Below are 14179 nucleotides of genomic sequence, written 5' to 3' on the forward strand. Positions count from 1 at the left end.
TTATGGAATATTACTGTTCTGTAAGAAATGACCAACAGGATGATTTCAGAAAGGCCTGGAGAGACTTACACGAACTGATGCTGAGTGAAATGAGCAGGACCAGGAGATCATTATATACTTCAACAACAATACTATATGATGACCAGTTCTGATGGACCAGGCCATCCTCAGCAACGAGATCAACCAAATCATTTCTAATGGAGCAGTAATGAACTGAACTAGCTATACCCAGAAAAAGAACTCTGGGAGATGACTAAAAACCATTACATTGAATTCCCAATCCCTATATTTATGCACACCTGCATTTTTGATTTCCTTCACAAGCTAATTGTACAATATTTCAGAGTCTGATTCTTTTTGTACAGCAAAATAACGTTTTGGTCATGTATACTTATTGTGTATCTAATTTATATTTTAATACATTTAACATCTACTGGTCATCCTGCCATCTAGGGGAGGGGGTGGGGGGGTAAGAGGTGAAAAATTGGAACAAGAGGTTTGGCAATTGTCAATGCTGTAAAGTTACCCATGTATATATCCTGTAAATAAAAGGCTATTAAATAAAAAAAAAAAAAAATCAAGCTAAGTTCCAAAAGAAGTTAGCAAAGAACCGAGGGCAAGAAGATAAAAAAAATGAAGTGAAAAATAAAAAAAATTATACTGTTAAAAAAAAAAAAAAAAAGAATGTGAGTAACCAGAAATCAGGAAGGTCAAAACATCCTTAAATACCTCCCAGTGCTTAAAAGGATGGCTCGCACATCAGTACATACTTGTTGAATTAAAATGAACAGAATTAAATGCTCATTTGGCATTTAGCTAAATCCTGAGCTGATTAAAATAATTTAACTAAGGTATGAACTTGTGGAGTTAACACAAATCTCTGATGAAATTTTCTCCAACTGGAACATGGAAGGGGGAAATATTTTGAGCAGGAAGCTTTTAAATAATTTTGTCTATTCTGATTAACCCCCTTGACCTCTTTTGTCCAAACCCTTTTTTCCCAAGGAATAAAATATATGTAACTAGCCCTGCAGCTACTACACCCCCACTATTCCCTCCCATCCTCATTTTTGTAAGTTCTGTACCCTGTGTGGCTTGGGTACAAGCTGTTTGGTTTTGTGTCATTTTTTCTTGGATCAGCAGTTGTCACAATAAACCAGGAATGTGAAAAAAACCATTTTTCTAGTTCTCTAAGCACAGCCTTCAACAACGCGTTTCCTCATGCTTTGGTCTCAGTTCCTTCATCAATAAAATGAGTAGATTGAGGCAAATGTTTGATATCATTGGGTCTTTTCCAACTAGACAATACATATGGTGGGAAAGGAATGAGAATTGGGTTTACTTCCCGAGTCTGCGATCAATTACTATGTGACTCTGGACAAATCACTTCTCCAAAACTGATCATTTGTTTCCTTATTTGTCAAACAAAGCCATAGAACTAAATGACTAAAAGAACCCTTTCCATTGGAAAATCCTATGACAAAGAATAAAACCATGAACTCAAACCATTGCTACTCCTTATCTGATAAAGGACAGGTTACCCCACAGGGAGTCATGGAAACATAATTCCAACCAGGGCTCAATCAAAATATTAATTATACAAGTTAACCACACCCCCAAATGAGGAGGGAAATCCCTCCCAGAAGAAAGAAGTCATTAGATAGAGCTTCTTCACTTATAAAATGAGGAAGCTTAAACCACAAAGAGTTAAGGTGAGTCACCTTAACTCTCCAAAAGGTCACACAGGTAACTAATGGTGGAAGTGGGATTTGATCCCAGGCCTTTGGACTTTACATGCAGTGCTCTTTCCACTGTACCACACTTCCTCTCCCAAGTTCCTACCTTCTCATATTCATCTTCCCCGGGGTTGTGCTTCTGCAGCCAGTCAGCCAAGGGTCGGTCCTTGAAGGAGCCTGTCACTCCATGTTCCACTTGGATCTTGCGCAGAGTTTCAGCATTGGGGATCATCTCCACCATCCCTGGGAGAGAAGGGATCTAGGTCATTCAAAGGGACAGGGCTCCATGGCTAGTAAGCAAAGACCCAGCCTGACACCCTTTGTGGCTTGTCCATCAAAATCCTTTCCTAACTCAAGGAATAAATAAGGAGAGGGCCAAATAAGGAGAGGGCCAGTTAGGATATTTCAGGGAACTAGAGCCAACAATAATCTTGGAAAGGCAGCTTGATCTCCACGCTTCCACCATATGCTATCTTTCTGTGTAGCTCTGAAGGCTCTCCCGAGTAGATAAATAGCCTTAAAATGGGATGCAATCACCCTCCTGATACTCTGGTTGTTGGAGAGGAGCAGAAGAAGGTGAATAGAGGGGAGGGGTCCTCACTTCTAGCTCTGGGCCCACCTGTGCCAAGGAACCAGACTGACCTCGGCCCCGACCAGTGGAGAAACAGCGAAAGATGACCATACGCATATCCAATCCCTCTTGGATCCAGATCTTGTTCATGATTCGAATCATTTGCAAGGTTAGCATGTCCTGGCGCAGATCATCCCCACACTGTGAGAAAGGGAGGAGCAGGGGCCCCATATAGTCAGAGCAGGACACTGTGATTCCTTCATGATCAACCCTGGTATCCTCCCTCCACCCGCTATACAAATCTTCAAGATGTGTTCCCCTGCCTCTCATCTGACACCTCTTACTTTGCGTCATTCATCAGACACCATCTCAGGGAGCTAAACATCATTTTTTTCTCTGTTAGAAACAAGATGAGATTCCTTTTCCACCCTCATTTTCTGAATCTTACCCCCTAATTTTTTTCTTTGGAGGGGGTAGAACTGAACCTGTGATTTCTTTAAAAGAAAGGGAACTCACAGTGAGGAAATCACCCTCTGGCAACATGGATCAGTCTCTGTTTTACAACCTAAGTGGTTTTCAGATTTTACAATCTAAGAACTCAGGTCTTCCTAATTCAGGGCCAGCTCTCCAAACATTATACCCCACTGCTCCTCAATCCTATTCATTCATAAATTCACTTCCTGCCCCAGGTCAATCTATAGTGAATGCCTTTTCTTCTGAAATCCTATAACTGGAGGCAACTAAGTGACTCAGTGAATAGATCCCTGGACTTAAATTCAGGACAAACTGAGTTCAATTCCAGCTTGAGACTGGATTCTTGATGTTGTGATGCTGGGTGAGTCCTTCAGTCTCTGAATGCCTCAACTTCCATAACTATAATATGGGGATAATAATAACATCCACCTCACAGAGTTGGGAGGCTAGCTGAGTAAAGTGCTTAGCATACTAGCTTGTTCCCTTTCCTCCTCTCCCCAGGATGCTTGTTGGTCTCACTCATTTGACATTTAGGATACTTGCTCTTGCTTAAATTGTTAATTATGTTTTCATGTACTTGTATTCTGTCTCTCCAACTGGACTATAAGTTTCTTGAAGACAAAAGCTGTTTCTCATATTCCTCCTCAGAAATAAGGTGATCAGGAAGTATCTTAATACATCCTGGTGTCCCCCCTTTTCCCTAATGATCCTCTTATATTCAGGGGAAATTAGATGTAAAGAAAAGGAAGTGGATTGAGGCTGACAGGTGTATACCTTAGTTAGGGGAGCAAGGGGATTGTGGATTTATAAGAGGAAGTTTCCCAGTATCCCCATTCCATAAAATCAGGTATAGGTCTGGATTCTTGAAAAGCCCCTAGGACTTAAGACTGGTTTCTGGGACTGCTTATCAGAGACTTTGGTGTGTCTTACCAAGGTTAGTGCTTGTAAGCACTAATCTTGTCTCCTTAGCCCCAGTGGTCTCTTTTTACCTGAGCCAACTGTAGGATGCTACTCTCACCTTGAAAATGACACGGATGTTCTCACCCAATGGATCCACATTCTGGAAAGAGAGCTTGAGGGGAACTGCATTAGAGTTGAAATAGGAACAATCCTGCCACAGGGAAGAAGATAAGCCAGATTTAGGATTATTTTACAAGAGAGAATAATTACCTCTTTCTTACTCTAACTCTCCTTCCTGAACTCCTACACCAGCCAAGTCCTCCTAATCACTTTTGCTTTCAAACTCTCTCTCAAATTTATCCTTTCTTTCCATCCAACTGTCACCTTCCTGATTTGAGCTTCACATTTGGGCTATTGCCTTAGCTTCCTTATGGGCCTCCTTGACTCCAATATCCATCTCTAACCAATCCCACAAGCCATCATCTGATTCATTTTTCTAATATACAATTTTGACCTTCTTAGCTTTTTGCTCAAAACCTTTCAATGGCACCCCATATTTCTTCCAAATAAAATTCAAACTCCTTAGCTTGTTATTTAAGGCCAACAACAATCTGCCCTATGATATCTGCTTTTCTGGCTTTATCTAACACTAGTCCCCTGAATTAATCCTTTTAATCTGCTGACTTTGAGGCAAGCGAGGTGATACAATGAATAAAGTCATAACTGGACTTCCAGAACAGGACCACAAGTTAGGAAAATGTGGGTTCAAATAATCCTGACTCTGATTTTAGTAGCTATATAGCCACAACCAAAGTCATAACCTCTTGGAGCCTCAATTTCCTCATCTGTTAAAATAAGGATAAGAATAACACTGACTTTCACAGGGTTGTTGTGAGGTTAAAATGAGATTACAAAAATAAAGTACTTTGCAAACCTTAAAGAGGTATATAACTGCAATTATCATCATTATTATTCCTCATTCATACCAAAACATCTTCTACTTTCCCAGTTCCATAACTTTGATCATCCCATTCCCTTCTCCAAGGATATATTTTCCCTTTACTGAAATTTTATGCCATCTTTCAAAAGTCACCTCTTTGATAAAGTCTTCCTTGCTTTCTCTAGACTCCTATATCCTTTTGTTTTATTCCTATGGCAATGAATTCTAATAACCAATGCAGTATGCCTTCCATCTCCCCTCTAGTATATAAGCTACTTAAGGGCAGGTACCACAAATATATATATTTGTAACAGAAACAGCACCCTGGACATAGTTAGCACTCACCATTTGTCACTGGCCCAACCCTCACCCCTAACACCTGCCTACTTGCTTTGACTCTGATCTATCCTAAGCTCTGGCTTAGGATTCTAAGTTCTTAGATATTCTGGGATGCTCACAGAACTAGGTTCCCAGTCTGAGACATTTTTCAGGCAGAGACCAGAACATGTGTCTGAGGTTGTAAAAGTATAGGAAAAACCATCATTATCAGTTTCTTCTCATTTCTTCTAAGAACTAAGTAAATGAGAAGCCCCACACTCCTGAAATCCACTAGTCCCATGTAGCCCCACTCACCCGTGGCACGATGCCCTTAACCAGAAGGCTGGGACTCAGGGGCAGCCGACAAGAACCATTGAGCTTAAAAAACTTCTTTACTTCCTCCAGCCCCGTTCGAAGGATCCCCTGTTAGAAAGAAAAGGAGTGTGAAAGGGTAGAGGGGAAAATCCATCAATTTCCACAAGGTAGGGTCCAGTTTAGGATGATTAGGGTGCTAGACATCCAGAAGTGCCAGAGAAAACTGGGCTGGATAGAATGCCAATCCAGGGTTCAAATCATAACTCTGAAAGTCAACTATGTGGTATGAATAACCACAGACAAGTAGTCTCAATTTTCTCATCTGTAAAATGGAGAAGCAATAGTTGTCTATCTCACAGGGTGATTGAAAGGCTCAAGTGAAATAATGTGTATAAAGTCCATGCAAACCTTAAAATGTTTTATCTGTCAGTTATTGTTATTACTGTTTTCTTCTAAGGAACCTTTAAGAACAACGGAAGGGCTGGGTATCATGGTACATGCTTGTAATCCCTGCTACCAAGGAGGGGGTAGTGGAGGCTCTTTTGGACTTGGGGTGCTAAGCTGAAGGACAGCCAAAGCCTCACTAAGTCTAATACTAATATGGTGAGCCTTTAAGAATTCTGTGTGCCAGTGGAGGAGAAGGAGGAGGAAAAAGGAAAAGGAGAAGGAGGTATAAGAGGAAAGGGCTGAGGAAGAAGAGAAGATTTTCCCCAGTTCTCCAGGGATAGTTTATTAGACAGAGCACTGGACAATAAGATCCTAGGGAAAATTCAAATGGAACATCCCCCTGAGAAAATCTATAAATAGAAAATACCTCCTCCGGAAAGATTTATAAGAACTGATTTTGAGCTAAACAAATAGAATCAAGAATACATTGTACACAATAACAGCAAGAATGTGCAATGATCTCAGAGATTCAGTGATCTAAAGCAATCCCAATTGATTTTGGACAGAAATTACCATCTGCATTAAAAAAAAAAAAAAATGAAAAACTAAGGAGAGACTGAATATAAATCAACACATGCTATGTTCACTTTTTTTGTTTTGTTTTGTTCTTTTAATCTCTCCCATGGTTTTTCTTTTTTGCTCTGATTTTTTTCTCCCAAGATGATTCATAAAATAATGTATATTAAAAATAAATAAATTTACTAGGAAAAAAGGGGGGGGAAGGGAAATAAGTTCAGCCTATTACTTTAAAAAAAAAAAAAAAGAAAAGAAAGAAAATACTTTCCTTCTCACCCCATCCACCAAATCTGAAAGCCCTAATATATAGTGACTAGTCAAAAGAACTGGAGATGTTTAGCCCAGAGAACAGAAGACTGAAGGCAGGAGTAGGGGTGGGAAGTGGGGCAGTGACAAAAAGCATTATCTTTCAGTAATTAAAAGGTTTTTGAGAGATTTGAGAGAGAAATGAGACCTATTTTGTTTGGAGGGACAAAGAGGGACTAGGAGTAGTGGGAAGAATTTGTAAATTTGGGTTTAATAAAAGGAAATAATTACAATTGTCCAAAAGTGGAATGAATTGTCTTCTAAGAGAGAATATTCTTCAACTATGGAGGACTTCAGTAAAAGCCAAGAAATCACCCGCTGGGGTTAGAGATGGTAAGAATGGACTCCCAATCTGATATAGGCTGGACCACATAGTCTCTGAGATTCTTGTCAATCCTTCCATAAGATTCTATGAGACTAGGAAATGTGGTCCTGTCCTGAAGTAAGGGTCTAGAGAGACCTAAAGAATTCTATGATGAAAACTGGCATTCCGGGCCTTGGACACCAGTCTTGGTGGCTGAGTTGTGACAAGGGTGGAAGACTAGAGAGGAAGCCTTTATCCACATACCTGCCGTGCTGATGGAGCTGCTTCTCGGACCTGCTGGGCCAGTTTAGCCAGGGTGTTGACAAGCCAGCACTGCCTATTGAATTCCTCCCGAAGCCCCTTCCCACAGCAGCACAACAGAGCTGCCAGCAGGTACTGGTATCGGATGCTGAATTGGGAATCCTTCAAGCCATCTTTCAGCAACCTGTAGGAAAAAATAGTAGCATGTGGGGAATTCATCCCCAGAGCCCAGAAGCACCCGCCCTTCTCCTTCCCCTCACCCTGTCATTCATAACCTAACTCAATCCAATAAACACTTATCAAGTACCCACTATATATTAGGCACTGTGCTAAATGCTGGGAAGACAACTAATAAAAAGAAAGATAGTGCCTGCCCTAGAGGAGCTCACAGTCTAAAAGAAAAGATATATTATACCTTTAAAGGGAAAGATAAGTTACCTCTACCCTCAATGTATACATACCTTATTTTCAGGATATTTGAAGAGGGTAGGGCAGACCCTGGTTTCAGGGAATTCTGACAGGGAAAATCCTTCTATTGATATAGATTATCATATCACCTGTAACTTATCATCTTAGAATGGCTTAGAATGGCCATGCTGACCATGGCACCAAGAACTTAAATGACCTGTCCCTGCTGACACAGCTAGTATGGGTCAGAGAGAGGACTTGAATTTGACTCTAAGGTTGGCCCTCCCTCCAGGCCATTTCTCAATACTCTACCTAGAGGTAGATACCCAAGGAAGCCCAAGCCCAAGCTAAGCTTCATGCTTGCCTCATATTTATACAGAACTCAAAACACTCTCACATTCATTCTCTCTTCTCTCACCCCACCATCTCTGGATAATTTTTTTCTTGTATTACTAGAAGGGAAAATTGATGGCAAGTGTCAAGACTGCTAGTCCAGTCAAAAACAAAACTGGGGACCAGGAAGTAGTTCTTCTGATTCTCAGATTATGTGAGTTTGGAACTACAAATAGAATGAGAATCATAAAATTTTTTTTAATATTATAACTTTTTATTGACAGTACATATGCCTGGGTAATTTTCTTTTACAACATTATCCTTTGCACTCACTTCTGTTGCAACTTTTCCCTTCCCTTCCTCCACCCCCTCCCCTAGATGGCAAGCAGTCCTATACATGTTAAATATGTTACAGTATATCCTAGATACAATATATGTGTGGAGAACCAAACAGTTCTCTTGTTGCACAGGGAGAATTGGAATCATAAATTCTTAACACTGGAAGGGATCCTGGAGATTATATATGCCCGATCCCCCTCAGTTTCCTAGGAGAAAATTGAGACCTAACGAGGTCCTATGTGAGCCCATCCAGAGAGACACATCTGCTTTCCACCCATCTGCATTGTGCTTTTACCAGAAGAAATAGTGAGTGACTCTCAGATCACAGACGGCTCGTTTCAGGAGGAAGCGCACCAGAGGGCTATCAAGATAACACTCATACTTAAGGGCCTGTTCCAAGGAAAGAAAAAGAGTAAGAAAGGGAGCATTTGAATGAGGTTTTGTTAGCTTCCCACCACTGTCTATACCAAATACCCTACTCCCAATTTCTCCCTTACTCAAGGAGGATCTAAACCACAAGGAAAATATATCATTATGTCTAGCATATGGAGAAACACAATTTGGTTTGTCTTGATTGCACTTCATGAAGCACCTCCTTTACATTGGGATCAATAATTCAGATCTACAAGGGACCTCACAGGTCCAATCTCCTCATTTTACAGTTGAAGAAACTGAGACCCCAGCTGGTTATGTATTTGCTCAAGTTTACACAATAAGGGGAAGAGCTAGAATCCAACCCCAGGTTTTCTCACTCTAAATCTAAAATACCATTGTGCTTTACAATAAGTGGGGCTTACAATAAGTGGAGTACAGGTGCTAGTCAGCATCACTTTACCTATTTTTGGGGTCTCAGAAGAGACACCATGTATCCAACATGAGTAGGGATTAGGGTTGAGTCTGATTAAAAAAGGAGAAAGGGCAGAGAGACCCACTTCAGCCACCCAAACACTTTCTTCTACTCACTTGCACCAGCTGAGGCAGGTAATCCAGGAGTTCTGCATCAGAGATTGAATCAATCCATTGCACAGCCATACGGCGCACTTCTTGGTCTGGGAAGCTACAAAACAGAGCCCCAATATTTACCTAAGATCGCTCAGTCCTCTGCAGACCAGCCATGCCCCTGCCCATGCCCATCCCTGGTTGTACTGTGATAGGGGAGATCTCAGGTATCTACTTGGGATAAACCATTGGCAGAGGAATTTGAATAACTCCTCCAAGACACTGAAAGTGGGAAAATGATGCAGACACCTGCAACCTGTCATCTTACTTTAGAATTAGAGCTGGGAGAACCCTTAGAGGTCACCTCGTCCTTTATAGAGAAAGAAACTGAGGGCTAGAAAAATAAAGTGACTTGCCTAATGTCACATGGTAGTTAAGTAAACTGGGACTAGAAATCAGGTTTTTTGACTCTTTACCCAGCCTTCATTCTTATTATACCATGCTACCCCATAATTAAAGAATATTTGGGGTATAGGAGGAACAGGCAGTCACATTCTTGGAAAAGTTTGCTAAATATGGAAAGGCTCTCTTTCCTTACTTTGTCTGAAAATACTGTGCATGAAAAGTACTGTGCACTACTTAGGTAGTCATTAATCTCAGATATTCTTTTCTTTAAGTCAGAATTATAACTAGGTTAGGACCACTAGAGATCAGGTTCTCTCTCCAGTAGACAGTTGTCTCCATGATTTCAGATTCTCCATCAGCCTGCATACCACCCAACTCCCTTGCTGGGTTTGGTTTTATCACTATAATATTTTTTCCAATTCTTTTGCCCCTCATGGGACTTAAGCATGTGTCTCTGAGGGACAAGACACCCTCCCTCAACCTTCTGCCCTCACCAATGCACCCCTAATGAGACTGTCCTCTGCAGCCTATGGGATTATCTTCTATTTCCAACCTCCAAATCCCATTCCCTCTGTATACCCTCCCCAGATAGGGATAACTAGGAATTCTATGACTAATTTGAATTGTCATTGCTGTTTCCTAGAATTATCTTTGAAAATATAAATAACAATGTAAAAAGCAATGGATATGAATAATTAAGAGAAACATGCGAATTTGTACTAAGAAACAATCTACACAATGATTACAACAATGTAAATGAAAGAACAAAATAAAAACAAAACTGAACACTGAGTAAGTATTGTTACACCAAGCTCAACCCTAAAGATGAGATGAGAAAGTACACCTTGCCTTCCTCCTTCTTTATAGAATGGAGGAACATTTATGTCAAATATTGAATATATTCTCAGACTCAGTTAATGTGATGGTTAATTTTGCTTAAATGTCATTTTTCCCCTTTTTTTATTCTTTATTATTTTTAAAAAATGGTTTGATAGAGAAAGGAGTAGAGATACATCTGGAAATGACAGGGATATCAAAACATTTTATCAATAAAAACATTTCCAGATATAAATATCCCTGGGGGGAACCCTAATTATACAAATCATTTCATCTGTCTGGAGCAAGTTTCTTATCATGAGATTCCAAGGATTCTGTGACCTCTAAGGTCCCTTTCAGATAAATAACCAGCTTATCCCGCATCTTAGTCTTATGGAGATGAAGAAATACAAGAGAATATAAGCTCTTTGAGGACAGAGACTGGTTCATTTACGCAGTTCCTGGTACCTCATAGATATTTAATAAATGCTTGTTGTATGAATGAATAAGGGCACAGATGGCATGCTCATCAAAACTGCAGCTGACACACAGCTGAGAGGGATAGCTAACATCCAGGATTGCAGGCAGATTGCAACCAGATCTGAACAGGCTAGAACACTGAGCTAAACAATGAAATTTAATAAGGATAGACATAATATCTCCCCCTTGGGTTCAAAAAGTTAACTTCAAGATGGGGGAAGGCAAGGTGAGGAAGCAGCCGGGCTCACAAAGATGAGGGTTTTGATAAACTTAGGACTGATAGGAGCTGAGAGTCCTGGAATAAGGAAAATGCAAACTTCAGAATCGTTCCCAGAACTAGCCCTGTCCCCGGTTACCCCAGGAGTCAGCATCAGGGGCCTGGGATCTGGAAGGAGATCCAGATGGAGAGAGCCGCACGAGTCAGACTCACGTGGCATGCAGGAGTCCCAGGGCATCCTGGTGGTTCATGTGCGTCCATTGCTTCAGAAGGGCATAGATGTCGGGCAGGCAGGCCCACTCCCAGCTGGGGGCACTGGCGAGCACCAGGGGCAGGGCGCTCACCTCCGAGTGGCAATAGTAGCGCTTCTCCCACACCCTCTTCCGGTCAGCATCTGTGAGCCTGTGGGAGGTAGGGAAGGGCCACAAGAGGACTGAGTCCCACACAGGAATGAAGATTTAGACAAGAAGTTTTGCTTCTTTTTTTTTTCTTAATATGATTTCAAGACAAAATGACTTTAGTCTTATTCTCATTCAAGTCAGGGAAATTTAAGATTTAGCCAAAGGAACCAAGAGCCACGTTCCTGGTTGGGGGGAGGGGAGGGAAGGAGGGAGGTGAGGAGGGGGAGAACGCCTTCCCTGGAAAACATCCCTTCTCATTAAGGGATATTTAAGGAGTATACAGCCACCAGAGGGCAGCAGTCACCCCCAGGCTGTGTATATGTCTCTGGCTGTATGAAGCTTTTTAATAGGATGGACACTTCCTGAACCATCTCTCCCTCTCCCTCTGAATGGGTTGACATCAGGTGTCTAATGGGGGAAGTGAAAACTGCCTGAGGTAATGGAGTAAGAAGTCAGCTGCTTCAGAGCTGAAGGAGAGGGGCATCCAGTCTGTCAGGCTGAACTGAGAAGCCAGGGAGACCGGGCTAGAACAAACATCCCCCAGTGCTGCTGGAAAGAAGCATCTTTCTGGGAGAGAAATAAAAGATCAGCGGAGTTTAAATTCTATTAGTTCCCACAGCTCAGTCTCTTCCCCTCTTCTCCAAGCCCCATCCCTCCCTATGGTGAGAAAACATACCCCATGACTGAAACTAGCCCCAATTCTTAGGTTCTAGCACCAGATCCTTTACAGTGATATAATCCACAAAATGCAAGAATGGTAACGTCTCTGTGTTTGGAGGAGAAGGAAGGAGAGTGGAGAGTAACTGAGGATAACCCAGTTTGTAAAGCAGGTGGATATAGTAATGTGATTCCTGGGATGGGAGCCCACCTTGCATAGTCTCCTAATTTACTAGGTTCCCTGGGGTAAGTAAACCTATTCTGAAAACTCTGGGCCAATGACTAAGGTTGGGAATGGAGAATCTTTCCCTCTAACTTTCTATCCCAGTCTTCTCTGCTCTTTATAGAGTTGTGTTGTTATTATTTAGTTTCTCAGTCATGTCCAACTCTTCATGAACCCATTTGGGATTTTCTGAGCAAACATACTGGAGTGGTTTGCCATTTCCTTTCAAGCTCATTTTACACATGAGAAAACTGAGGTAAACAAGATAATGTGACTTGCCCAGAGTCACACAGCTGATAAGTATCTGGGGACAGATTTGAACTCAGGAAAAATAGTTCCAGGTCCAGTGCTCCATCCATAGCACCACTCAGCTGTCCTCAAAGATAAAGTACTGGGAAGCCTGTTTTCTAGTTGAAACCCTCTCCCACTCAAAGTAATCCTGCCTAGCCCCCAATCACTAAATTCAGTTCAAAAGATGTTTAAGGTTTAAGGTCCGAGGAGGTCCTCAGTCCTCTTGGTCATACATAAGCAGGAACCTTCCTGCTTTAGGACCTATGTAGCTGGCTTGCCATATGGGAGGAGACTAAGGTTACTAATGTAGACAGGGCTCAGTGCCTGGCTGGGCAGTGGCAGATGGGGTCAGATGTCATGGGCCCTCACCAGAATAAGGACTCCTTCTGCATGATGTCCTTCAGCCTTTGCTGGTCTTCCCCTCCAAGGCTTCTAAACTCGTACTGAGGGCTGAACTCTGCTCCAGGAGGGCTGGTGAATTTAATGTCGAAGGCTGAGGTGGGGAAGTCAATCTGAAGGATGGGTGCGAGGGAGGGCAGGAAGGGAACAGAGAGATAATAATCAAGATGAGTGTGAACTAGGAGACAGTGATTCATCTAGACTCCTCCCCACTATCTTACCTGGCTTCCTCCAAGTCCCAGCTAAGATTCCACCTCCTATATGAAGCCTTTCCTGATCCCCCTTAAGTCTAGTGCCTTTTCTCTATTGAATATCTCCAGTTCAGCCTGTATAGAGCTTGTCTCTACATAATTAACTGCATGTTGTTTCCCTATTAGATTGTGAGTTCCACAAGAACAGGGACTGTCTTTTATCTTTCTTTGTAACAGTAATAATTAGCAGTGTCTGGTACATAGGAGGTACTTAACCAATATTTACTATCACAAGGCCAGTAGATAATATTTAATAAATGAATAACTGAATCATTTTAGGCTTCAGGGTATAAAGATATTTTAGCCAACCAGGTCTTCGTGATATGTACAATCCTCCTTCCCCCAAAGAATATCTCAATCCAACTAAATCACTTGAGTGAATAGAGAACAGAAAACTGGAGATGCTCCCCAGGTGTAGAATTTAGTTTTAGAAGCTCTTGAGGTCAGTCAGCCAGGCAGCCAGTAAGCATTTATTTATTATGGGCTTACTCTGTGTCAGAGACTGCATTAAGTACTGGGAATACAAGAAAGGCAAAAACATTTTTCCTGCTCTCCAGAAGCATACATTGTCATGGGAGAAACAACTGTAAATAACTACAGATAGACAAAATATATACAGTGTAAATGCAAGGAAATTTATAAGGAAAGGCCCTGGGGAGAGTAGGGAGGGAGATGATAGGAAAGACTCAATACAAAGAACCTTAAGAGACTTAGAAGGAATCAGATTGTTTCTAAAGAGTCTCAGACCCCAGCTTCTGAAGGCCTTGGAATCAAAACTGACCTTCAAGAGGACAGGACTGACCCTAACTATCTACTTCTGTCCCCAATAACATTTTCCTAACTACTTTCATCACAATGCTACCTACTGCCCCACCCTGCCCCCACATCCATCCCTGCTGTTCTGCTTTTCCCACAACCTCCATCTCCACTGT

The 14179-nt window shown here is 41.6% G+C and overlaps 1 protein-coding gene across 2 annotated transcripts in view; it reads right to left on the reverse strand.

Moving 5' to 3' along the window:
- Positions 1-14179, reverse strand: part of PIK3C2B (phosphatidylinositol-4-phosphate 3-kinase catalytic subunit type 2 beta) — a 76365-nt gene that overhangs the window by 13035 nt on the left and 49151 nt on the right. For both annotated transcript variants that reach the window (XM_023501915.2, XM_023501916.2), the window contains 9 exons: positions 12967-13109; positions 11239-11427; positions 9132-9225; positions 8464-8558; positions 7092-7272; positions 5255-5362; positions 3800-3892; positions 2379-2508; positions 1843-1979 (listed from right to left, as the gene is read on the reverse strand). In XM_023501915.2, coding sequence (XP_023357683.1) covers positions 1843-1979; positions 2379-2508; positions 3800-3892; positions 5255-5362; positions 7092-7272; positions 8464-8558; positions 9132-9225; positions 11239-11427; positions 12967-13109 — 1170 coding nt within the window. The remainder of the gene's footprint in view (positions 1-1842; positions 1980-2378; positions 2509-3799; positions 3893-5254; positions 5363-7091; positions 7273-8463; positions 8559-9131; positions 9226-11238; positions 11428-12966; positions 13110-14179) is intronic.

Source organism: Sarcophilus harrisii, chromosome 4 (assembly GCF_902635505.1).
Source record: "Sarcophilus harrisii chromosome 4, mSarHar1.11, whole genome shotgun sequence".
Taxonomy (NCBI): domain Eukaryota; kingdom Metazoa; phylum Chordata; class Mammalia; order Dasyuromorphia; family Dasyuridae; genus Sarcophilus; species Sarcophilus harrisii.